General features: G+C 51.8%; 2 protein-coding genes across 3 annotated transcripts in view; one reads left to right on the plus strand and one right to left on the minus strand.

Moving 5' to 3' along the window:
• GOLGA2 (golgin A2) overlaps nucleotides 1–25859 on the plus strand; it is a 434268-nt gene that overhangs the window by 388046 nt on the left and 20363 nt on the right. Inside the window, exon 2 of the mRNA XM_050759792.1 lies at nucleotides 25280–25335. Coding sequence (XP_050615749.1) covers nucleotides 25288–25335 — 48 coding nt within the window. The 5' untranslated portion in view covers nucleotides 25280–25287. The remainder of the gene's footprint in view (nucleotides 1–25279; nucleotides 25336–25859) is intronic.
• Nucleotides 10620–25713, minus strand: SWI5 (SWI5 homologous recombination repair protein). 2 transcript variants are annotated; one of them, XM_050760433.1, is made up of 5 exons: nucleotides 25588–25713; nucleotides 24474–24522; nucleotides 15046–15167; nucleotides 13544–13638; nucleotides 10620–10957 (listed from the first exon to the last, which is right to left on the minus strand). In XM_050760433.1, the coding sequence occupies exons 1-5, from the start codon at nucleotides 25674–25676 to the stop codon at nucleotides 10893–10895; spliced, it is 420 nt and encodes a 139-aa protein (XP_050616390.1). In that variant the 5' UTR covers nucleotides 25677–25713; the 3' UTR covers nucleotides 10620–10892. The 2 variants fall into 2 exon arrangements, with proteins under 2 accessions (XP_050616390.1, XP_050616389.1); XM_050760432.1 differs by having other exon boundaries at nucleotides 24474–24534.

Consider the following 25859-nt stretch of genomic DNA (forward strand, 5'->3'; position numbering starts at 1 on the left):
AAATTCTAGGAGGGCAGAGATGACTGCTTTGCTCACTTTTGCATCCGTAGAGTTTAGAGCAGTGCCTGAAAGAATACTGTGGAAGGAATGCAAATGCCTACCTAACTGCAGCTTTCTAGGTCAGCTTTCCCCTCTACTCTCCCCAGCCCACTTCCCTCTCCTAAGTGCCCCCTCTCTACTCATCCCCAGCCCTCCTCAGACCCCATTGCAGCAGCCCTCCCAGGCACCTGGAGTGTCAGATCATTGAAGTCCTACTTTAAGCTATAACAACCTTGCATTTCCCCAGGGCCAGGAATATGCTTGGGACACACAAAATGTCATCATACTAATGAGCTGACATTTTACCTATAACTTTACAGTCATTAAGTCAGTCTCCATACAGATGAGCCCTTCAGAAGTGACTACAGCAGGCATGATATGACCTATTTTATGGATGAAGAAACTGAGGCCAGGTAAGGTGAAGCTACTAGCCCGGCCTATATCTACATAGTCTATCTCCATGACATGGCCTGTTGAGCTTTCTGTTTGGCCATAGTTTAAAAAACAAACAAAAAAACCCCCATCCCTGCCACCATATCATCAATGTCTTGATTTCCTCTGAAACATTCTGTTAGTCCCTGACTAACCCCATCCTCTGAGCACTTTTTTTAAAAAATTTAATTTAATTTAATTTTTTTTTTTCCTTGAGATGGAGTTTCCCTCTTGTTGCCCAGGCTGGAGTGCAATGGAGTGATCTCGGTTCACTGCAATCACTGCCTCCAGAGTTCAAGCAATTCTCCTGCCTCAGTGTCCCGAATAGCTGGGATTACAGGCCCGCACCACCATGCCTAGCTAAATTTTGTATTTTTAGTAGAGATGGGTTTCACCATGTTGGCCAGGCTGGTCTTGAACTCCTGACCTCAAGTGATCCACCCACCTTGGCCTCCCAAAGTGTTGGGATTACAGGTGTAAGCCACCGCACCTGGGCCCTCTGAGCACTTTAGCAGGAGCCTGGAAACTTATCCCAGAGATAGGCTGGGTAACAGGAAGGACTAACATTAGTCACACCAAAGGAGCTCCTATCTGGGTGACTCTGGATCCGGATGCTGCTATGGGTGGTGGAGGCTGATTAGGAGACAAGCATCGCAGGTAGGCGGCCAGGGTGTGGTGAGTGGTGGGGGCGGGGGTGCTGTCCCAGGGCCTTCCAGCAGCCATGGGGTCTGTAAAGCAGGCTGAGGTCACAGTGACCTCCTGCCTGCACTCCTCTTCCAGCAGTCCCCACTTCTAACCCTCCATGTATTTTCTGACCACCTATGAAATCAGAAGCGAGAAGAGCCCTAAGATGGGAAAACAGGTCTTGCTCCTCCCTGGCAAACCAGCTGGGCAAGTTTGCTGGTTCAAGGGTGGAGGGTGGAGGAGCGAGTAAACTCCAGGGAATGAATGGAGCCAGCAAATGCCAGGGTCTGGGAGACAGCTCTGGGGCGAATCTAGATAAAAATCATGCCTGGGTTTGATCTAGCACGGACCACAGCCAGCATTTTAGGATCAGGTGACTGTGTAGATGTGTTTGAAGATGGGCTGGTTTTGAGGCAGGATTTCAGAGGATGTGATCAATGGTAGTCAGAAGAAGCAATTTCATCAACCATCAAGGTACACACACAGAATAATGTACCAAGAACACCCAAGGGGCCAGGCACGGTGGCTCACGCTTGTAATCCCAGCACTTTGGGAGGCTGAGGCAAGTGGATCACTTGAGGTCAGGAGTTCGAGATCAGCCTGACCAACATGGTGAAACCCTGTCTCTACTAAAAATACAAAATTAGCTGGGCATGGTGGCACATGCCTGTAATCCCAGCTACTTGGGAGGCTGGGACAGGAGAATCGCTTGAACCTGGGAGGCGGAGGTTGCAGTGAGCTGAGATTGTGCCATTGCACTCCAGCCTGGGCAACAAGAGCGAAACTCTGTATCAAAAAAACGAAACAGGCGGGGCGCGGTGGCTCAAGCCTGTAATCCCAGCACTTTGGGAGGCTGAGACGGGCGGATCACGAGGTCAGGAGATCGAGACCATCCTGGCTAACATGGTGAAACCCCGTCTCTACTAAAAATACAAAAAACTAGCCGGGCGAGGTGGCGGGCACCTGTAGTCCCAGCTACTCAGGAGGCTGAGGCAGGAGAACGGCGTAAACCTGGGAGGTGGAGCTTGCAGTGAGCTGAGATCCGGCCACTGCACTCCAACCTGGGCGACAGAGCGAGACTCCGTCTCAAAAAAAACAAAACAAAACAAAACAAAACAAAAAACAGAAAAACACCCAAGGAGTTTATTAAAATATATTTTTGGGCCTGCAAAGTCAGGATTCCTAGAGGTTGGATAACCACATCTTTATTTATTTATTAGATACAGGGTCTCATTCTGCCACCCAGGCTGGAGTGCAGTGGCGTGATCTTGGCTCACTGTAGCCTCGACCTGGATCCTCCTGCCTCAGCCTCCTAAGTAGCTGGAACCACAGGGATATGGCACCACACCTGGCTAATTTTTGTATTTTTTGTAGAGATGGGATTTTGCTATGTTGCCCAAGCTGGTGTTGAACTTCTGGCCTCCAGTGATCCTCCCACCTTAGCCTCCCAAAATGCTGAGATTATAGGCACCCAGCCCCAAATCTTTATTTTTAAAATCCCTCTCAATCCCAGCAGTTTGGGAAGCTGAGGTGAGCAGATTGCTTGAGCCCAGGAGTTCAAGATCAGCTTGGGCAACATAGGGTGACACAATCTCTATAAAAAATACAAAAATGAGTTGGACGTGGGGGCATGCGCTACTCAGGAGGCTGAGGTGGCAAGATGGCTTGAATCTGAAAGGTTGAGGCTGTAGTAAGCCCTGATCACACCACTGCACTCCAGCTTGGATAACGGAGCAAGACCCTGTCTCAGGAAAAAAAAAAAAAAATCCCTCTCAGATAATTGTGATATTCAGAAGTTTGGGAATTAGTACCTGGCCTTTAAAGAGCAAGTGTTTGAAACCCCTTCAACCTGTGAGTCTGCTCCTTAGCTGTGCTTCCTTGGGAAAGTGACTTAACCTCTCTGAGCCTCATTTACTTCATTTGGAGAATGAGGACAACTCTAACTGCCTCTCAGGGTGACCATGAGGAACACATGTGATAGGCAGAGCGTTAGGCTCAGGGTCTGGCACAGGGCATGTTCTCCAAGTTAGAGTGTGCTCATTAGCTGCCACAATGATTATTCCGCCAAGAACTTTTGGGATTGTGGGATGAACACGAGAAGCTGAAGGAGTCAAAGGTCAGGAGGGACTTCACTCCTGTCCAGACTTGCTCATGTTAGGAATGAGAGGCTCACTGGAAAGGAAGCCAAGCAGGCTGCCTACAGGAACCAGGAAGGAGGGGCCCAGGCCAAGTCCAAGGCAGAGGCTGTTCATTTCTGGCCACTGACCTGGCCGCTAGGTCAGGGCCCTGGGCAGATACAACATACAACAAACATAGCAGGGCTCTGTGGTTAAGACCTGAGGCTTAAGGGCTTGGAGAGCGCTGCGTTCAAGTTCTGATTCCTGTTTTAGTAATGCATGACCTCAGATAAGAGACTCAAGAGGCTCCACTGGGGAGGCAGGCAGCACACTGTGGCTACTTAGCCAGGTTCTGGAGTCAGATAGCTTTGCTGCTTCTCTGCACGCTTCTGAGCCTCAGTTTGCTCCATTTGGAAATGGGGACTCTCAACCACTCTCTGTTGTTGGGGGCAGTCAATGAGATATTGTGGGGCGTGGTAACTCAGCTCCCCATCTGCCTCGCAGAATTGCATACGTGCTGGAGATTGTGGCCATCAATCCCTTATCTGGTGAAACCTTTGGCTCAAAACTGGTTTGGGTGTGTGATTGTTACCTTTTACCTCATTCTCAGGTCCATCCACATGACATGGAACCTGGAGCTTTCCTCCCAATTTCTCCAAAAAATCAGGGTCGGGGGCCCTAACATCTCTTAGCCCCAACCACAGAGGGCACTGGGCCCTTGGCCTGGGCTTCCTCCCTTCCCTCTCTCCCCAAGTGGCCCCTCCTTTTTTTTGAGACAGGGCCTCACTGTATCACCCATGCTAGAGTGCAATGTGTGATCATGGTTCACTGCAGCCTTGACCTCCTGAGCTCGATAGATCCTCCCTACTTCAACCTCCTGAGTAGCTGGGCACCACCATGCTTGGCTTTTTTTTTTTTTTTTTTTTTTGAGATGGAGTCTCACTCTGTCGCCCAGGCTGGAGTGCAGTGGCGTGATCTCGGCTCACTGCAAACCCCGCCTCCCAGGCTCACACCATTCTCCTGCCTCAGCCTCCCGAGTAGCTGGGACTACAGGCGCCCGCCACCACGCCCAGCTAATTTTTTGTACTTTTAGTAGAGATGGGGTTTCACCGTGTTAGCCAGGATGATCTCAATCTCCTGACCTCGTGATCTGCCTGCCTTGGCCTCCCAAAGTGCTGGGATTACAGGCATGACCACCGCGCCCGGCCCATGCTTGGCTACTTAAAAAATTTTTGTGGAGGCGAGGTCTCACTATGTTGCCAAGGTGGTCTCGAACTCCTGGGCTCAATTGATTGTCCCGCTTTGGCCTCCCAAAGTGCTAGGATTATAGGCATGAGCCACCACACCGTGCCCAGCTGATGTGGCCCCTTCTGAGCAAAACTAGAGTGGGGCACTATTTGGTGACACTGCTCTGTGACACATTTCTGTGTCAGGCCACCCAAAAATGACCCCTTCAGTCCCTAGGGACAACAGTGCAGGCTGTACTGTGTTAGTATTTTGAACTCTGTAGGTGCCGGATGATAAATATTTTCGAGTAGGGTTGATACCGGATATGATCAAACAAACCATGTATGTGTACACACCAGGCAGAGTAACCTCTGCCACCTGTTTTCCAGCACATGGGGGCACACCCTGAGGGATCCGCATCTTGTCACTTCAAACTCCTAAGAGGGGTGCTGCCAGAGAACCCCTCTTCTATGTGTTCTGAGGATTCAGCCTTCACGAATCTGGCCTGGCAGGCTGGAATCTTTCCAACAAGGCCCTCCCAGGGCTTGCTTCCCAGGGCAGTTGAGCACATCTCTGAGTGGACACTGCCCCCTCCAGGCCGTGCCCACTAAGACACCTGCGCGAGATGAGCTCACACAAGAGAAACAGACCCAGGTGGATGCTTTCCTTCCAAGCGTCCTCCCTGGGTGCCTCAAGATTGAACCAAAATGCAGAGCTGGGTTACAATTGTGTTTGGGGAAGGCTTTCATCTTGCACCAAGAATCCAAGCGGACATAGCCTGCAAATCGCCATCCCTGATCACCTTTCAACCAGACCAAATCCCTTTGTGTCCTGGACCAACTAAGTTTTCTGCCTCTGGAATACTCTCCCACATTCTTTTTTCTTTTGAGACAGAGTCTCCCTCTGTTGCTTAGGCTGGAGTGCAGTGGTACAATCTTGGCTCACTGCAACCTCTGCCTCCCGGGTTCAAGTGATTCTCTTGCCTCAGCCTCCTGAGAAGCTGGGATTACAGATGTGTGCCACCAGGCCCGGCTATTTTTTATATTTTTAGTAGAGACGGGGTTTTGCCATGTTGCCCAGGCTGATCTCCAACTCCTGACCTCAGGTGATCTACCTGCCTCAGCCTCCCAAAGTGCTGGGATTACAGGCGTGCAGCCCTGTCCCACATTCTTACCTGGCTGCCTCCTACTGGACAGACATGGATGTCTCTTCCCCTGGGAAGTTTCCCAGTGTCCCATATTGGTTGGATGCAGCTCCAATGTGCTTCCATAGCCCTGTGGCCGCATTTTATCCATATTGTCATGGCTGCTTGAGTCTCTGACCTCCCGCTGACAGGCAGGCGAGCACTGTGTGGCAGGGACCCAGATACCGGGGCTCCCCAGAACCTGGCCCTGACAGATTTTTTGTGTAGGAAGAGGCAAGACCAGCCAGCTCTCCACATAGAGAACATGGTGTAAGGTGAGAAAAACTCAAGGAAGGGCTCACCTCTCATGGGGCTCCCACCCATTCAGAACCTGGCCGCTTCCCTCTCTTCCTCCTCCTTCTTCTCCACCATAAAACCAGGTGGCTGGCCAGGCATGGTGGCTCATTCCTATAATCCCAGCACTCTGGGAGGCTGAGATGGATGGATCACTTGAGGTCAGGAGTTTGAGACCAGCCTGGCAACATAGTTAAATCCTGTCTCTACTGAAAATACAAAAATTAGCCAGGCATAGGGGTGGCCACCTGTGATCCCAGCTACTTGGGAGGCTGCGGCAGGAGAATTGCTTGAACCCAGGAGGTGGAGGTTGCAGTGAGCTAGGGTTGCGCCACTGTACTCCAGCCTGTGGCGACAGAGTGAGACCCTGTTTTAAAAAACAAACAAGGCCGGGCGCGGTGGCTCATGCCTGTAATCCCAGCACTTTGGGAGGCCGAGGCGGGCGGATCACGAGGTCAGGAGATCGAGACCATCCTGGCTAACACGGTGAAACCCCGTCTCTACTAAAAATGCAAAAAATTAGCCAGGCGAGGCGGCGGGCACCTGTAGTCCCAGCTACTCGGGAGGCTGAGGCAGGAGAATGGTGTGAACCCAGGAGGCGGAGCTTGCAGTGAGCCGAGATCGCGCCATTGCACTCCAGCCTGGGCGACTAAGCGAGACTCTGTCTCAAAAAAAAAAAAAAAAAAAAAAAAAAAACCAAACAAATAGGCCGGGCGCGGTGGCTTAAGCCTGTAATCCCAGCACTTTGGGAGGCCGAGACGGGCGGATCACGAGGTCAAGAGATTGAGACCATCCTGGCTAACATGGTGAAACTCGTCTCTACTAAAAAATACAAAAAACTAGCCGGGCGAGGTGGCAGGTGCCTGTAGTCCCAGCTACTGGGGAGGCTGAGGCAGGAGAATGGCCTAAACTCAGGAGGCGGAGCTTGCAGTGAGCTGAGATCCGGCCACTGCACTCCAGCCTGGGCGACAGAGTGAGACTCTGTCTCAAAAAAAAAAGAAAAATAACAAACAAATAAAAACACAAAAGACAAACCCATGTGGCCCAGAACATTAAGGGAGGAGAGCAGGTAAGGCACTCAGGCACTCATTTTCTTAGGCAAGGCAAAAGCTGGGTGGGACTGGGCCAGGCACGGTGGCTCACGCCTGTAATCCCAGCACTTTGGGAGGCTGAGGCAGGTGGATCACCCGAGGTCAGGAGTTGGAGACCAGCCTGACCAACAAGGTGAAACCCAGTCTCTACTCTAAATACAAAAATCAGCCAGGTGTGGTGGCGCGTGTCTGTAATCCCAGCTATTCAGGAGGCTGAGGTGGGAGAATCACTTGAACCCGGGAGGCGGAGTTTGCAGTGACCCAAGATTGCACCACTGCACTCCGGCCTGGGGAACAAGAGCAAAATTCCATCTCAAAATAAAATAGATAAATAAAATATTAAAAAGCTGGGTGGGACCTAAGATACATGAGAGCCTCTGAAGCCCCTCACAGTCCTGGTTCTATCTCCAGTGAGGTCATTCGCGCTCACCCAAGACCTAAGGGAACAGGAGCAGCCATGTTCATCAAGGCAAGTGCTGAGCGTGTGAGATGTGCAGGTGGAAATGATGTCGTCTGATGTGAATCTGACAAAATCTTGTTCCCAGGGGCATCTGGTTTGGTAAGAGTCTGGTGCAAGGCCTTGTGTGTGGAAAGGGGTTAGACAGACCTGGGTGCTGGTTCCAGCTGCCCCTGACTCACTGTGGGACTTTGATAGGTCGTTTCCGCTCTCAGAACCTGTTTCCTCATCCAAATGGGAACAATTATGGAACTTAGTTCAAAGGTGGTTGTGAAAACCTGTTGACATGACGAGGAGAAAGCAGAAAGTGTAAGAAATGACAAGGAAATCCCAGAAATGAGAATGCCCGCTGCCTGGGGCCACTGTCACTGAGGCTTGTACTTTTTGTGTGTGTGTTTCTTTTTGAGACAGAATCTCGCTCTGTTGCCCAGGCTGCAGTGCAATGGTGTGATCTCGGCTCACTGCAACCTCGACCTCCCAGGTTCAAGCGATTCTCTGCCTCAGACTCCCGAGTAGCTGGGATTACGGGCATGTGCCCTCATGCCTGGCTAATTTTTTTTGGATTTTTAGTAGAGATGGGGCTTTGCCATGTTGGCCAGGTTGATCTTGAATTCCTAGCCTCATGTGATCTGCCTGCCTCGGCCTCCCAAAGTGGTGGGATTACAGGCGTGGGCCACCACACCTGGCTGTGTGTTTCATCTAGAAGAGCTGATAGATGGAGACAAGGGTCCGAAGTCTGGACCAGGACCAGAGCACAGGCATGGGATACTTGATGGCAGGGTGTGGGGGTAATGGGTCGCTGTCTAGTGTAACCCTAGGAGCCCGGTTGTGGGCAGTTGCCCACCAGATACTCAAAGCCGCCTCTGGAGGTGAGTCTTTTGTGGCTGACTCCCTATGAAGTACCTGTGTGCTCACCCTTATTTCCCAGCCTCCCTCTTGGCTAGTTTGGGCCAAGTGACTAGTTATAGACAAGGAGCTGTGAGTAGAAGTTATGTCTCCCAAATAAGGGGGAATTGGTTTGGAGTTGGTGTGTCTTCATCTCTCTCTTCCCCTGCTGTGGTCATTCTGGTGGCCACATGTTCTGATGGTATAGCTCAAAATAGAGGAGGGCTACCAGACCCTCATTAAACTGAGACAAACATACCTTTATTGTGTTCAGCCACAGAGGTTTTGTGGTGGTTTGCTGAGTTGGTTAATGCTAATTACCCTGGTGAATACAGTGCTACTATTATCTCCACTTTATTGGGACCACGTCAGTTGCCTGTAGTCACACAGCTTGTAAGTGGGCAGAGCTGAGACTCAAATCGAGGTCTTACTTGTATGGCTGGTTTTTAGAAACCAAGTTTCACCAAGTTGGCCAGGCTAGTCTCAAACTCTTGACCTCAAGTGAGCTGCCTGCCTCAGCTGCCCAAAGTAATAGGACTACAAGTATGAGCCTGTAGTCTGGTCTAAAATTTATTTATATTATTTATTTATTTATTTATTTTTGAGATGGAGTCTCGCTCTGTCAAACAGGCTGGAGTGCAATGGTGTGCTCTCAGCTCACTGTAACCTCTGCCTCCTGGGTTCAAGTGTTTCTCCTGCCTCAGCCTCCAGAGTAGCTGGGACTACAGGTGCGTGCTACCACGCACAGCTAAATTTTGAATTTTTTGTAGAGCTGGAGTTTCATAATGTTGGCCAGAATGGTCTCAATCTCTTGACCTTGTCTCTGACCTCCTTGGCCTCCCAAAGTGCTGGGATTACAGGCATGAGCCACTGCACCCGGCCTACTTTTTTATTTTTTTGAGATGGAGTTTCACTCTTGTTGCCCAGGCTGGAGTCCTGTGGCGCAATCTCGGGACATGTTTTTTTTGTATTTTTAGTACTGACAGGGTTTTGCCATGTTGGACAGGCTGGTCTCGAACTACTGACCTCAGGAGATCCACCCACCTCGGCCTCCCATAGTGCTGGTATTACAGGCATGAGCCACCACGCCCGGCAAAATTTATTTTTTATTTATTTTTTTGAGACCGAGTTTTGCTCTAGTTGCCCAGGCTGGAGTGCAATGGCGCAATCTTGGCTCACCGCAACCTCCGCCTCCCGGGTTCAAGTGATTCTCCTGCCTCAGCCTTCCAAGTAGCTGGATTACAGGCATGCGCCACCATGCCTGGCTAATTTTTTTGTATTTTTAGTAGAGAGGGGTTTCTCCATTTTGGTCAGGCTCGTCTTGAACTCCCGACCTCAGGTGATCTGCCCTCCTCAGCCTCCCAAAGTGCTGGGATTACAGGTGTGAGCCACCACGCCTGGCCCGGCAAAATTTATTTTTAACAAGAAAAAAAAAATTTACCTCTGGGAACACAGAACATAATTTTTAAACAAAAAGGGGGTCTCTCGGCTGGGGGCAGTGGCTCACGCCTGTAATCCCAGCACTTTGGGAGACTGGGACAGGTGGATCACAAGGTCAAGAGATTGAGACCATCATGGCCAAGATGGGCGTGGTGGCACGCTCCTGTAGTCCCAGCTACTCAGGAGGCTGAGGCAGGAGAATTGCTTGAACCCGGGAGGCAGAGGTTGCAGTGAGCTGAGACTGTGCCAGTGCACTCCAGCCTGGGTGACAGAGCGAGACTCCATCTCGGGAAAAAAAAAAAAAGAAAAGAAAAGAAAAAAGAAAGCGGGGAGGGTGGTCTCTCTTCGTTGCCTAGGCTGGTCTTGAACTCCTGGCCTCAAGCGAACTCCTGCCTTAGCCTCCCAAAGTGCTGGGATTACAGGCATGAGCCACCACACCTGGCCCACTCTAAACTCTTGCCTGCTTCTTCCCAGCCAAGAAAGGCAGTATTGCAAAGCACAAGCTTGGGTCTGACCTGAGCTCAAATCCCTGTTCTGCCCCTTACTAGCTGTGTGACCTTGGGCAAGTCACTTTGTCTCCTCTCTGAGTCTCAGCGTCTTCATCTGTAAGATGGGGATAATTATGCTAATTTCTCACAGGATGATTTTAAGCATCAGAGACAATGGATATAAAGCACTTAGCAAAATGCCTGGCTCATGTAGGCCTGTTCTAATCCAAGGCACGCTCTCTTTGTCTTAGGTACTATTGGGGGCTATTGGAGAAGAGGGAATCAGTGTACAGATATGTTTATTGACAAATAAAGTACATGTACCCCTATATAAGTATCACTGTGACATTTCAGGAACCTTGGAGCTGGGAACGCCCCTTCCTCCCTGCCTGCCTCTTCTCTAGGCTCCTCCTGATTCAGCTTGGGCTCTCTAGAAAAGCGCTTCTGGCATTTTCTCGCTGGAAACTCTGTAGGTGTGCTGGTTGGGCTCTCGGCGTTTATCATGTCCACACCCTTCTGTCCCTGGGGACTGTGGACAAGGGGCGATGAGCCTGCTCAGTCATTCATGTCCAGCCCAAACTCTGGATACAACTCTTTGGTGGTGACACCTCGGATCACAGCTAAAAGGAAGGAAGGAAGGCTGAATGTGCAGTGGGGACAGGTGGGAGGGAGTACAGCCAATGCCCCCAGCCAGTGTCACTGCCCTGACCCACCCAGGACCATCTCTGGCTTCAAGCCGGTCCGCACACTTGTGCTTCGCCTAACTGGCCAAGGTAAGCTCTCTGCTGCTCCTTCCAGGCTGCCCCACCGCGGGCCCCGCCTGGCCACGCTGGAGCTCTGCCATGTGCCAGCCACTGTATTCAACAATGGACCTACGAGGACTCCTTGGACCCTCACCCCATTTTGCAGAGGAATGAAACAGCTCCCTCCATTCCATTCTCCACACAGAGCTGCTGGATTCATCCGCTTCAAATGTAAGCTGATTGTATGCTGTGCCTGCTGAACATTCCAGACTCCTCGGCATGGCCCACGTGCTCGAGTTTGCCCCTCTGCAGCCTCTGTGATGTTATTCCTCCTCTGTTCTCCACAAAGGCTGGTCCTTTCTCCTGAGGAAGGGTTCTCCTCAGAGGCCTCCCCTGACTACCTATCTTACCCCCACCGCCCTCCTGTTCATACCTCAATATTCTCCCCATCTCTGCCGTTTGTCACCTTCATAGCACCTAACACATTTTGTAATTAACTGCTGAGTCCACTTACTTCCTGGGCATTCCTCTACCCCCAACAGGAAAACAAACCACATGACAGCAAGAGACCTGAAAGTGTCTGGATCACCAAAGTGTCCCCAGCACTCTGTAGAGTGCTGGGCACAGAGCAGCTGCTCAGCAAATGTTCACTGAATAAACAAAAAGGACGCCAGGTACGGTAGCTCAGCCTATAATCTCAGCACTTTGGGAGGCCAAGGCAGGTGGATCACTTGGGGTCAGGAGTTCGAGACCAGCCTGGCCAACGTGGTAAAATCCCGTGTCTACTAAAAATACAAAAATTAGCCGGGCGTGGTGGCCGATGCCTGTAATCCCAGCTACTCAGGAGGTTGAGGCACTAGAATCACTTGAACCTGGGAGGCGGAGGTTTCAGGGAGCCAAGATCATACCACTGCACTCCAACCTGGGTGACAGAGTGAGATCAGTCTAACAAAACAAAAAAAAAAAAAAAAAGGGAGAGGCCACCGGCTCCAGGTCATATGACCTGGAAGTGACAGGCCTCATGCTGATTCTCGCTACTAAGAGCTTGTGTTCTTTTTTTTTTTTTTTTGAGACGGAGTCTGGCTCTGTTGCCCAGGCTGGAGTGCGGTGGTGTGATCTCGGCTCACTGTAACCTTCGCTTCCTGGGTTCAAGCGATTCTCTTGCCTCAGCCTCCCGAGTAGCTGGGATTACAGGCGCATGCCACCACACCTAGCTAATATTTGTATTTTCAGTAGAGACAGGGTTTCACTGTGTTGGTCAGGCTGGTCTCGAACTCCTGACCTTGTCATCCGCCTGCCTCGGGTGCCCAAAGTGCTGGGATTACAGTGAGCCCAGCCCTCTTTTTTTTTTTTGAGATGGAGTTTCGCTCCTGTTGCCCAGGCTGGAGTGCAATGGCACGATCTCAGCTCGCCACAACCTCTGCCTCCCGGGTTCAAGTGAGTCTCCTGCCTCAGCCTCCCGAGTAGCTGGGATTACGCATGTGCCACCACACCTGGCTAATTTTATATATTTAGTAGAGACAGTTTCTCCATGTTGGTCAGGCTGGTCTTGAAATCCCGACCTCAGGTGATCCATCCACCTCGGCCTCCCACAGTGCTGGGAGTACAGGTGTGAGCCGCTGTGCCCAGTTGAGCGTGTGTTCTTAACCACTAGGCTACACTCCCCTCACACCCCCATCTTCTTGGGCCCTGATCACCCCCATCTTTTTATCCATCTATAGTTCCCGCCTCCAGTTTTTTTTCTCCTCCTTTGGGGCCCATTGTCTAATGAAACACAGAGAAGCCTCCCTGCCGTGGAATCCTGGATGCTGAAGGCATTTCTGCAACAAGTGCCAAAACTCACACAGCAACTGGGCAGACGGCCCAGCTCTGAACACTACCCCTGGCTGCTGGTCACTGGCTGCTGAACATCAGAGTGCCCAGCACTCCAAGCTAGGGGATGGAACTGAAGGGTTTGTAGGGGCCACCTGCACATTTCGTCACCTCCAAGGTAGGCTCTCCTAGCCAGCATGACACGCAGGTGTTGGTGCCTTGGCTAAAGCCCTCTAGATAGCAAGATTTTGTTCAGGGAGGAAGAAAATACTTCTTTAAGTCACAAAAGGTCACCCTTGCACTTGCTGCCTCTTTAGCAAGCCAGCCACTTGAGGCATGGATGGTATCTCGATCACTCTGAGTAGGCCCCAGAAGACTGGGGAGACCCTGAGTCCTCAGTCTGGCAGATGGGCAAGTCCCGCTCAAACCTGGCTGCAGCTCCAAAGCAGGTTCTGTACTTGAGGAACAAACCTAGGCGGCCAGGGAGACCAGAGGCTGGTAAGGAGAGGGGCTGGGGCAGCCCAGGAGCAGGCCAACTGCGGAGGGCGTGAGAGTTGGCAAGTTAGGAGGCCCAGAAGCAAAAGCCAACACCCCTAGGTGAGACGACACCCTATGATGCCTGCTTGTGGCTCTGCAGTCCCAACTACTCACCTAGTTTGCCCATCAGCATCTGCCCCACATCCTTGATGTCATTGTACTCGTGAAGCTGGGTAATGTGGTCCTCCAGTTCATCCACACTGTAGCCTCTGGGATGAGCGATGGAGAGAGGGGGAAAGACAGCTCAGTTAAGAAAGCAGATGATGACCCCAGGCTTAGACAGTAATAAGGCATCTGTAAGGGCCTACTTGGTGCTAGGTACTAGGGATATGGTGACAGCAAGATAGGCCCTGCCCTCATGAAGCTTACAGCAGGGCAGGGCATCTTCCCAGGTCCGCACTCCTGGCAAACGTGCCCTGTCTCCTTAGGGCGGGGTCTCCAGCTACAATGGTACCATGTGACCCTGGCCACAGCTGAGGGACTCGCAGATGGGCACATGATCCAAACAGCCAGGTGGATTCCTTCAAGTGTGACATGCACATTCAAAGGCAGTTTAGTCTCTGCCATGTGGCTGGAGCAAGAGGTGTGGGGAACTCTAGGAGGTGTTCAAGAGCCAGCTTCCCCTACACACTGAAAACTCTACCTGCAGAGAGAGAAAGGAGTTTGTGCAGAGGGAAGTAGAGGCGGAGAACATGGCTCCAGAGACTGAGAGAGCAACAGCTTCCATCCCAGATAGCTTTCCAGGTCCCAGTTCAGGCCCTCCCACAGCCTAAGCATCTCACTACCTGAGAGGCTGCTGAGATGTCCTGAATCCAGAAGCATAATCCGTCTGTCCGTCTTTCCATCCTTCCTTCCATCCTTGCTTCCTCCCTCCCTCCCTCCCTCCCTGCCTCCCTCCTTCCTTCCTTTCTCCCCCTCCCTCTCTTCCCTTTCCCTTTCCTCTCTCCCTTCCCTCTCCCTTCCGTCTCTCTCCCTTCCCTTCCCTTCCTTCCTTTTTCTTTCCTTTCTTTCCTTTCCTTTCTTTTCCTTCCCTTCCCTTTCCCTTCCCCTTCCCTCCTTCCCTCCTTCCTTCCTTTCTTCCTTTCTTTCTTGACCAAGTCGTGCTCTGTAGCCAGGTTGGAGTTCAGTGGCGCGATCTCAGCTCACTGCAATTTCCACCTCCCGGGTTTAAGCGATTCTCCTGCCTCAGCCTCCCGAGTAGCACACAGTCCTATTTCTATGCTAAGCCAGTGCGACTGGGTTTTTCAGTTACTGGGCAGTTAGAGAGTTAAAAGTTATCTTTTTTTTTTTTTGAGCTAGATTCTCAATCCATCACCCAGGCTGGAGTGCAGTGGCGTGATCTCAGCCGACTGCAACCTCCATCTCCCAGATTTAAGCGATTCTCCTGCCTCAGCCTCTGGAGTAGCTGGGACTACATGCACGTACCACCGTGCCCAGCTATTTTTTGTATTTTTAATAGAGACAGGGTTTTGCCATGTTGGCCAAGCTGGTCTCAAACTCCTGACCTCAAGTGATCTGCCCACCTCAGCCTCCTAAAGTGCTGGGATTACAGGCGTGAGCCACTATGCCTGGCCCAAAGTTATCTTAACCATGATGGGGAACCCAATGAAACTTACTCAGATATGAACTGGGAGATCTCCTCATCCAGCATGTCCCTCTTCTCCTTCAGTTTCTGAATGTCAAGGTGCAGAGACTCCTCGCTGGTCCCATCAGCCTGGCCAGACTTGGGCGATGGCCTCTGAGAGGCAAAAAAAAGTCATCAGCCAGACTGACCAGTTATCCAAAATTCACAGCTTACATGTCCCCCAGTAGTCACTTCCTGCTTGTGCTTGCTAATAGGCACCCTAACCCCCTGAATAAGACTGCATTTCCAAGCCTTCCTTGGAATTAGATGTGGCCCTATGACTAAGTTCCAGCAAGTAGAACTTAATCATCTGGGAATTTTTTTTGAGACGGAGTCTCACTCTGTCGCCCAGACTGGAGTGCAGTAACCCAATCTTGGCTCATTGCAACCTCTGCCTCCCAGGTTCAAGTGATTCTCCTGTCTCTGCCTCCTGAGTAGCTAGGACTACAGGTGTGCGCCACCATGCCCAGCTAATTTTTGTATTTTTTAGTAGAGATGGGGTTTCACCATACTGGCCAGGCTGGTCTTGAACTCCTGACCTCATGATCTGCCCGCCTCAGTCTCCCAAAGTGCTAGGATTACAGGCGTGAGCCACTGTGCCCAACCTCCCCCCTACTTTTTTTTTTTTTTTTTTTTTAAATAGGGTCTTGTTCTTGTTCTGTCACGCAGGCTGAATTGCAGTGGCATGATCATAGGTCACTGCAACCTCAAACTCCTGGGCTTAGGTGATCTATCCTCTAGCCTCAGTCTCCGACAGTGTTGGGATTACAGGCATGAGCCACTGTTCCCAGCCAGTGACTGGGAATTGTCCTCCCAGGAAGAGGGCATGCCTTTCTCTGGCTGGAATGTGGATGCAGTGCTGGAGCTGAGCAGCTATCTTGGATGATAAGGTACAAGTCATACATTGAAGATGGTGTTGAATTAGATGGAGGCCTGGGTGCCAATGACTGCTTAAACCATTGTTATTTGGGGTTTTCTTCACTCCTAGCCAAACCCAATCCTAACCAATGGGCCCGCCCTGGTCCCTAGTCTGACCCCACAGAACCTGCTCCAGGCCTCCGTCTTGGGCTCTCCTCTCATTTACAATGTTACTGGTTGTTGGGCCGGGCGCGGTGGCTCACGCCTGTAATCCCAGCACTTTGGGAGGCCGAGACTGGCGGATCACGAGGTCAGGAGATCGAGACCATCCTGGCTAACACGGTGAAACCCCGTCTCTACTAAAAAATACAAAAAACTAGCCGGGCGAGGTGGCGGGCGCCTGTAGTCCCAGCTACTCGGGAGGCTGAGGCAGGAGAATGGCGTGAACCCGGGAGGCGGAGCTTGCAGTGAGCTGAGATCCGGCCACCGCACTCCAGCCTGGGTGACAGAGCGAGACTCCGTCTCAAAAAAAAAAAAAAAAAAAAAGGCCGGGTGCGGTGGCTCAAGCCTGTAATCCCAGCACTTTGGGAGGCCGAGACGGGCGGATCACGAGGTCAGGAGATCGAGACCATCTTGGCTAACCCGGTGAAACCCCGTCTCTACTAAAAAATACAAAAAACTAGCCGGGCGAGGTGGCGGGCGCCTGTAGTCCCAGCTACTCAGGAGGCTGAGGCCGGAGAATGGCGTAAACCCGGGAGGCGGAGCTTGCAGTGAGCTGAGATCCGGCCACTGCACTCCAGCCTGGGCAACAGAGCGAGACTCCGTCTCAAAAAAAAAAAAAAAAAAAAAAAAAAACAATGTTACTGGTTGTTTTTTTTGTGTGTGTTTTTTTTTTTGAGACAGAGTCTCACTCTGCCGCCCAGGCTGGAACACAGTGGCATGATCCCGGCTCACGGCAACCTCTGCCTCCGGGGTTCAAGTAATTCTCCTGCCTCAGCTTCCTGAATAGTTGGGATTACAGGTGCACACCACAATGCCCGGCTAATTTTTGTATTTTTTTTTTGAGATGGAGTTTCACTCTTGTTGCCCAGGCTGGAGTGCAATGGCGCAATCTCAGCTCACTGCAAGGTTCCAGCGATTCTCCACCTCTCAGGTTCCAGCGATTCTCCTGCCTCAGCCTCCTGAGTAGCTGCAATTACAGGCGCCTGCTACCATGCCCATCTATTTTTTTTTTTTTTGTATTTTTAGTAGAGTTGGGGTTTCACCATGTTGGCCAGGCTGGTCCCGAACTCCTGACCTCAGGTGATCCACCCACCTTGGCCTCCCGAAGTGTTGGGATTACAGGTGTGAGCCACTGCTCCCGGCCTCATTTTTGTATTTTTAGTAGAGACAGGGTTTTTGCCATGTTGGCCAGGCTGGTCTCAAACTCCTGACCTCCGGAGATCTGCCTGCCTCGGCCTCTCAAGGTGCTGGGATTACAGGCGTGAGCCACCATGCCCAGCTGTCACTGGGTTTAGAATCTCATTGGATAAAACCCTTCCTTGGGGCTTTCATCTTTGCCCTTTCTGCCTGTAGAAGCTGTGAAGGACAGTGCCTAGGACACAGCCAATCTTCAGGAAACGTATGTTGGATGAGCTGTCTACACATGATACAAGAAGGGACCGAGGAGGACGGTCTTCCTGGTTTTAGGTTAGTAGCTTGTAACCAGTCACTCAGAGGAAGGAGTGAGCACCCTCTGCCAGGAACTGACAAAGGGTCCAGGAGCGCAGCAATGAATGAGACATCAAGCCCAGCCCACTGCTCTCATAGAAGGCACAGCCCAGCCTCAAAGAGAAAGTGCCCCACAATGAAGTTCTTCCTCCAGATGCTTCCACTTAAAGCTCTACTTATGCATCGCTCCATCAGAAAGGCCCTCTCTGACAGTCCTGTCTACAACGGTAATGTCTCAATCACTCACTATTCCTTTTTCCTGATTTTTAATATTTTTTGAAATTTAATTTTTCTTTTTTTTTTTTTTTTTTTTGAGACAGAGTCTCGCTTTGTCACCCAGGCTGGAGTGCTGTGGCACCATCTCAGCTCACTGCAACCTCCGCCTCCTGGGTTCAAGCGATTCTCCTGCCTCAGCCTCCCGAGCAGCTGGGATTGCAGGTGCATGCCACCATGCCCGGCTAATTTTTCTATTTTCAGTAGAGACGAGGTTTCAGCATGTTGGTCAAGCTGGTCTCAAACTCCTGACCTCGTGATACGCCCACCTCAGCCTCCCACAGTGCTGGGATTATAGGCGTGAGCCACCGTGCTCGGCCTTTTTTAAATTTAATTTTTAAGATGGGGTCTGTCTTGCTCTGTCATCCATGCTGGAGTGCAGAGACACAATCACGCCTCACTGTAGCCTCAACCTTCTGGGCTTAAGCAATCCTCCCACCCTAGCCTCCTGAGTAGCTGTTACAACAGGCATGTGCCATCACACTCAGCTAATTTTTTTTTTTTTGAGGTGGAGTCTTGCTCTGTCACCCAGGCTGGAGTACAATGGCGTGATCTTGGCTCACTGCACCCTCTACCTCCTGGGTTTATGCCATTCTCCTGCCTCAGCCTCCCAAGTAGCTGGGATTACAGGCACCCCCACCAGCCTGGCTAATTTTTTGTATTTTTATTAGAGACAGGGTTTCACCGTGTTAGCCAGGATGGTCTCAATCTCCTGACCTCGTGATCCGCCCGCCTCAGCCTCCCAAAGTGTTGGGATTACAGGCGTGAGACACCACGCCCAGCCACACTCAGCTAATTTAAAAAAAAAAAATTTATTTTTTGTAGAGATGGGGTCTTGCTATGTCACCCCGTGTGTTCTCAAACCCTGGGCTGGAGCAATCCTCACACCTTGGCCTCCCAAAGTGTTAGGATTGCAAACATGAGCCACCGCACCTGGCCTCCTGATGTTCTACAGCATTTTTCATCACCTGACAAGTTATGCATTTCGTTATTTTCATTGTCTTACATTGCTTTACATCACTGAAGTCTAACCTCCATGAGGGAAGGGACTTTTGTTCACTGCTGATCACACAGTGTCCACAACAGTACATGGCACATAGTAGGCACTCAATATTAATATTTATCAATGAATGAATGAATAAGTAACCAATAAATGAATTATGTCTGAAAAATGCTTTGAAGTTGAAGTCCAGTGTGCTATGGGAGGGTCTGACAGGGCAACTGGACTGACCCAGGAGTGGGGATATGGCTTCTCCGAGAAAGCTAAATTTTAAAGGATGAGCAGGCTTTACCTTGGCAGAAAGGTGGAAGAATGTATTGCAGACAGAGGGGACAGAACAGTTGGCCCTCCATATCAGTGGGTTTCACATTGAAAATATCTGATGGAAAAAAAGCATGGTTGGCCAGGTGTGGTGGCTCACACCTGTAATCCCAGCACTTTGGGAGGCCGAGGCGGGCAGATAATGAGGTCAGTAGTTCGAGACCAGCCTGGCCAACATAGTGAAATCCTGTCTTTAGTAAAAATACAAAAATTAGCCAGGCATGGTGGCGCGCGCCTGTGGTCCCATCTACTTGAGAGGCTGAGGCAGGAGAATCCCTTGAACCTGGGAGGTGGAGATTGCAGCAAGACGAGATCATGCCATTGCACTCCGGCCTGGGTGACAGAGCGAGACTCCGTCTCAAAAAAAAGCATGGTTGAGTCTGTATTGAACAGGTAGAGTTCTTTTTCTTTTTTTTTTTTTTTTGAGACGGAGTCTCGCTCTGTTGCCCAGGCTGGAGCGCAGGGGCCGGATCTCAGCTCACTGCAAGCTCCGCCTCCCGGGTTTACGCCATTCTCCTGCCTCAGCCTCCCGAGTAGCTGGGACTACAGGCGCCCACCACCTCGCCCAGCTAGTTTTTTGTATTTTTTTAGTAGAGACGGGGTTTCACTGTGTTAGCCAGGATGGTCTCGATCTCTTGACCTCATGATCCACCCGTCTCGGCCTCCCAAAGTGCTGGGATTACAGGCTTGAGCCACCGCGCCTGGCCAGAGTTCTTTTTCTGGTCATTACTCCATGGGGGTCCGGGTAGCAATCTCCATGGACACCCAGGGGTGAATGTGTACCCAAATGCCTTAAGGTAGGAGACAGCACATGTGTTCGGGGGAATGAAAGTGGTTTCCACATGTGTGAGTGGGTGAGTGAGGGGACAGTGGTGTGAAAAAGAATAAATGCAACTGGGCACGGTGGCTCACATCTGTAATCCCGGCACTCTGGGAGGCCGAGGCGAGAGGATCACGAGGTCAGGAGATCAAGACCATCCTGGCTAACACGGTGAAACCCCATTTCTACTAAAAATACAAAAAATTAGCTGGGCGTGGTGGCACACGCCTGTAGTCCCAGCTACTTGGGAGGCTGAGGCAGGAGAATTGCTTGAACCTGGGAGGTGGGGGTTGCAGTGAGCCGAGATCACACCACTGCACACCAGCCTGGGCGACAGAGCGAGACTCCACCTCAAAAAAAAAAAAAAAAAAAAAAAAAGAACAAATGCAACCATGAGCAGTGCTATTAGAAAGAAGGAGAGGCAGAGCCCACTTTAAGAGCTTGGGGTTCCTCTGATGATGCAAGGGCAGTTGGAGGAGTTGGTTTGTGGTCCTGGTTAGGAGGCTGAGTGTGATTTCAGACTTGGCAAGTGGGAAGGCAAAGATTCTGCGGGCAGCTTTGGGTGTCCCGAGAAAGGTCAGGGCTGGAGAGAGACAGGAGAGTTGTGGGCACTGGGATGGGCTGAGGGAGTGGCAGTGAGACCTTGGAGCAGGTGTGTAGAAAGAGAACGGCAAGAGGAGAGCGGAGTCACTTGGACATGTGTGGGCGAAGGATTACCCAGGTGCCGAGGCAAGAGACTGAAGGCACAAACCGTTTCAGTATAATAAAGAAAACAGAATAAGAATAGTCAAAATACGAATTAGATATAGAGATGATGATGGACAATTATCAATCATTAGTATAAACATTACTAATCATTAGCTTTTAATATTCCTCTTTGTTTCATTACTCATATAACCTAAGAATAACCGGCGGGTATAGGGTCAGGTGCTAAAGGGACATTGTGAGGTGACCTAGAAGGCAAGAGGTGAGCCCTCTGTCATGCCCGCATAAGGGCCGCTTGAGGGCTCCTTGGTCAAGTGGTAATGCTAGTGTCTGGGAAGGCACCTGTTACTTAGCATAGCAGACCGTGAAAGGGAGTCTCTTTTCCTTGGAGGAGTCAGGGATCACTGCTCCACCAGCTTCTTGTGGGAGGCTGGATATTATCCAGGCCTGCCCGCAGTCATCCGGAGGCCTAAACCCCTCCCTGTGGTGCTGTGCTTCAATGGTTATGCTCCTTGTCCACTTTCATGTTCCTCTCGTACTCCTGGTTTCTCTTGGAAGTTCGTAGTAGATAGCGGTAGAATAAATAGTGAAAGTCTTAAAGTCTTTGATCTTTCTTATAAGTGCATAGAAGAAAACGCTGACGTATGCTGCCTTCCCTCTCTGCTTTGGCTACCTAAAAGGGAAGGGCCCTCTGTCCCATGATCACGTGACTTGCTTGACCTTATCAATCACTTGGATGACTCACCCTCCTTACCTTGCCCCCTTTGTTTTGTATGCAGTAAATATCAGCGCACCCAGCCATTCGGGGTCACTACCGGTCTCTGCGTCTTGGTGGTAGTGGTCCCCCAGGCCCAGCTGTTTTCTCTTTATCTCTTTGTCTTGTGTCTTTATTTCTTACAATCTCTCATCTCTGCACACGGGGAGAACACCCGCTAAGCTCCGTAGGGCTGGACCCTACAGAAATGCCCACATTTACCTCAGGAGTAGCAGGAAGCAGAGGAGCCAGCCAAGCGGGCACAGAAAAAGAGGCAGGAGAGGTCAGGAGGGTGCTGCTGCAAAGAGGCCCTGAGAGGAGCAAGCCCAAGGTACCGGTTAAGAGTTCAGTTCAAGCCCAGGCAAGGTGGCTCATGTCTGTAATCCCAGCACTTTGGGAGGCTGAGGCGGGTGGATCACTGAGGTCAGGAGTTTGAGACCAGCCTGGCCAACATGGCAAAATCCTGTCTCTACTAAAAATATAAAAATTAGCCAGGCATGGTGGCAGGCATCTGTAATCCCAGCTACTGGGAGGCTGAGGCAGGAGAATCACTTGAACCCGGGAGGCCGAGGTTGCAGTGAGCCGAGATCGTGCCATTGCATTCCAGCCTGGGTGACAGAGTGATTCCGTCTCAAAAACAAAACAAAACAAAACAAAACAAAAAACAACTCAGTTTCTCAATTTGAAGACCACAGCTCTGCCACGTCCTGGCTATATTCATCTCTCTGGAACTCACAGGCCTCACCTCAACATGGGGACAGTAAAGTGTCTGTCTCAAAGGTTGCTGGAAGGAACTGGAAAGATGATGTATGTAAAGTAAGCTGGTGGGGACAGTGCTCAATAGAGCCTCTTTTTTTTTTTTTTTTTTGAGATGGAGTTTCGCTCTGTTGCCCAGGCTGGAGTGCAGCGGGATCTCAGCTCACTGCAACCTCCACCCTGGGTTCAAGCGATTCTCCCGCCTCAGTCTCCAGTAGCTGGGATTACAGGCATGTACCACTATGCTCAGCTAATTTTTGTATTTTTAGTAGAGACGGGGTTTCGCCATGTTGGCCAGACTGGTCAAACTCCTGACCTCAGGTGATCCACTCGCCTTGGCCTCCCAAAGTGCTGGGATTACAGGCATGAGCCACCGTGCCTGGCCGAGCCTTGTTTTTAAAAGTGGAAGCTGGGACAGTGGCTCCTGCCTGTAATCCCAGCACTTTGGGAAGCCAAGGCGGGCAGGTTGCTTTGAGCTCATCAGTTTGAGACCAGCCTGGGCAACATGGCGAAAATCTGTCTCTACTGAAAATACAAGAAAATTAGCCAGGCGTCATGGCACACAACTATGGTCCCAGCTATTTGGGATGCTGAGGCAGGAGGATGGGTTGGGTCCAGGAGGCAGAGGTTACAGTGAGCCCAGATAGCGCCACTGCACTCCAGCCTGGGCGACAGACCCTGTCTCAAAAAAAAAAAAAAAAAAAAAAAAGGCCGGGCGCGGTGGCTCACGCCTGTAATCCCAGCACTTTGGGAGGCCGAGACGGGCGGATCACGAGGTCAGGAGATCGAGACCATCCTGGCTAACACGGTGAAACCCCGTCTCTACTAAAAAGAAGTACAAAAAACTAGCCGGGCGAGGTGGCGGGCGCCTGTAGTCCCAGCTACTCGGGAGGCTGAGGCGGGAGAATGGCGTAAACCCGGGAGGCGGAGCTTGCAGTGAGCGGAGATCCGGCCACTGCACTCCAGCCTGGGCGACAGAGCGAGACTCCGTCTCAAAAAAAAAAAAAAAAGAAGGAATGAATTAGCATGAATGAGAAAGGCATGATCTGCAGTGAGTTACCCCATGGTCAAAGACAGTGGACACCAACTCACTTGCAGAGAGAAGCTCAATCAGCCCAATGCTTTTGGCAAACTGTGGCTGCCACCCCGTCATCATCATCTGAGCTCACTGTGACTTGCCCTTCAGGCCTTACCTCTGACCCTGCCATCTCTGGAGAGCCCTCTTTGCAAGCCCAAGACTGGGCTCCCCCTCTCAGAATCATGTGCATACTTGTCATGGAACCATTTTTTTGCCCGTGGCTCCTGGAGGGCAGGGGGCTATCTGGCATACACCTGCATTGCAGCAGTTGCTAAATCAATGAACAAATACCAAGTCTTTCCTGATCTAACGTCTTTTTTTTTTTTTTTTGAGACATAATCTAGCTCTGTTGTCTTGGCTGGAATGCAGTGGTGCATTCTCTGCTTACTGCAACCTCCACCTCCCGGGTTCAAGCAATTCTCCTGACTCAGCCTCCTGAGTAGCTGGGATTACAGGCCTGCACCACCATGCTCAGCTGACATTTTTTTTTTTTTTTTTTTTTTTGTATTTTTAGTAGAGACAGGGTTTCACCATGATGGGGAGGCTGATCTTGAACTCCTGACCTCAAACGATCCGTCTGCCTCCGCCTCCCAAAGTGCTGGGATTACAAGAGTGAGCCACTGTGCCTGGCCCTCACGATCTAACTTGAGAGTGGTGGTAGTGGTAGTGGCAACTCCATCTGGGGGATGAGAGGAGGAGGAGGCTGCGTTTTGGGGGTGGCTTGCCAGAGAAGAGGAGAGACTATTAGCAACTAAAGGAGTGGCCAGGGTGAACACCAAGCATTTTCCTGATTGGGGAGCTGTGGGTTTGTTTAAAGGCAGGGCTGGGTGAGGGGTGAAACGAGAGAGGAGGAGAGATGGCTGGTGCTGAACTGGAGTGAAAGGCATCTGAGGGGCCAGGAGACAGGATGGGGAGGGAGAGGAGTTAGCCTAGGACAGGACAGGATAGCACTTCTTTCAAGAATGGCGGGCCTGAGGAAAGGAAGGGGAGGGATTGAGGAATGACCTGGAGTTTCTCAGTCGGCTAGGAGAAGATATGGAAGAGGGCTAAGCGGGGATTGGCTGCGGTTGGGATGGGGAGGAGGGCGGGAGCGCACGAGGGAGGGTCGGGGATGGGAAGGGGGGTGTGGGGGAAGAAATACTCACAGGGGATCGGAAGGCCCCGCGGCAACTTCGGGTAAGTCCTGGTTCAGTCCTGGAGAGGAATCCGAGGGGAAAGCCTGATTGGACCCACAGTCCGCTGTGAGGACAGGGGTACTGTGGGGATGCGGGAGGAGGAGCAGCTGGGAAGTAGGAGCGCTTGGGACTGGATCCATCTGGAAAGGGGGCAGATATGCTCCCAGGATCAGGGTAGAGACCCTCTAGGAAGGGGGCGTTCTGAGGCGGGGGTTGTCTGAAGCACTGGATGGGAGTCTTTGGAGGTGATTTCTGGAAAGGGAAAGTCTGGGGCAGGGCTGTAAGAAGTCAGGAAAGAAACTGTGGAGTCCGTTCCTCGCCCACCTCCTGAGCCCTGGGGTCCGAGGCCCCCGGATCAGGGGGTTCAGTGGCGCAAGAGGGTCCAGCGCGGGAGTCGGAGAGCGGCCTCTCAGGTGCGCGAGGCAAGGAACACTGACCCGGAGCTTGATGGTCGCACAGCAAGCTGCGCGCGCACCCAAGGAAAGCCGGCCCCGCCCCTCTCCGAAGTGGGCGGGGCAGCGGTTGCGTGCGCAGCTTTTGTTGTGACGCCACAGGTCCCTCTGGCCACGCCGCTGCCTGGCCACGCCTCCTTTCCGCTTTATCTTTTTCATTGACGAATGGGCTTTGATCTTTGAGGCCACGCCCTTATTCTGAGCTCTAGTACCGCCCTGGTTACGCCTCCTCTGGCTCGGTCGCACAGCTGCGCGGTGGCTGACTGACTTCCGCAGTGGTTGCCGGGATCGCGCTGATGTGGCCCCAACCCCGCCTCCCTCCCCGCCCCGCGATGTCGGAAGAAACCCGACAGAGCAAATTGGCCGCAGCGAAGAAAAAGGTAAAGTGCACCGGGTCGCGGCCCCCTGGCCCAGCCCCAGCCCCATTCCGATGGCAGGACCACGGCCAGAGTCCCTGCCACTCCTGAGGCACACCGGGCTGGGCTCCCCCCAGCGCCTCTGGGCTCCCCCCACAAAAGTCTTGTCAGCCAGCCCCGCCCCCTCAGCCGCCCAGCCCCCGCCCTCGCCAGTCGCCCCCGGGTGACTTTGGGCTGGTGTCTCCCGGGGCTCCCCGCTCCAGACTCGGCCCTCACCTCCTGCCGCCCCAAACCGGACCTCCCTGGGCGATTTGGGCTCGCGTCTCCAAGGACCTGGGTCCTGGCCCTGCGCTCCCCTCCCCCATCGCAGAGCAGCGACTCGGACGTCGCGCTGATGTTCCCCCCCAGGAGTGGAATGTAGTGACGTCACAGCCCCCCTCGGAACCGTAATTAGTGCGCGAGACCAGTCTTTGATCTTAGGACCCAGTCCCCTAAGTGTTCTCATCCCGCTTCTGGTTCCTCTGGTCACAGCATAAATTTCCAGCTGG

Source organism: Macaca thibetana, chromosome 15, assembly GCF_024542745.1.
Source record: "Macaca thibetana thibetana isolate TM-01 chromosome 15, ASM2454274v1, whole genome shotgun sequence".
Classification (NCBI taxonomy): Eukaryota; Metazoa; Chordata; class Mammalia; order Primates; family Cercopithecidae; genus Macaca; species Macaca thibetana.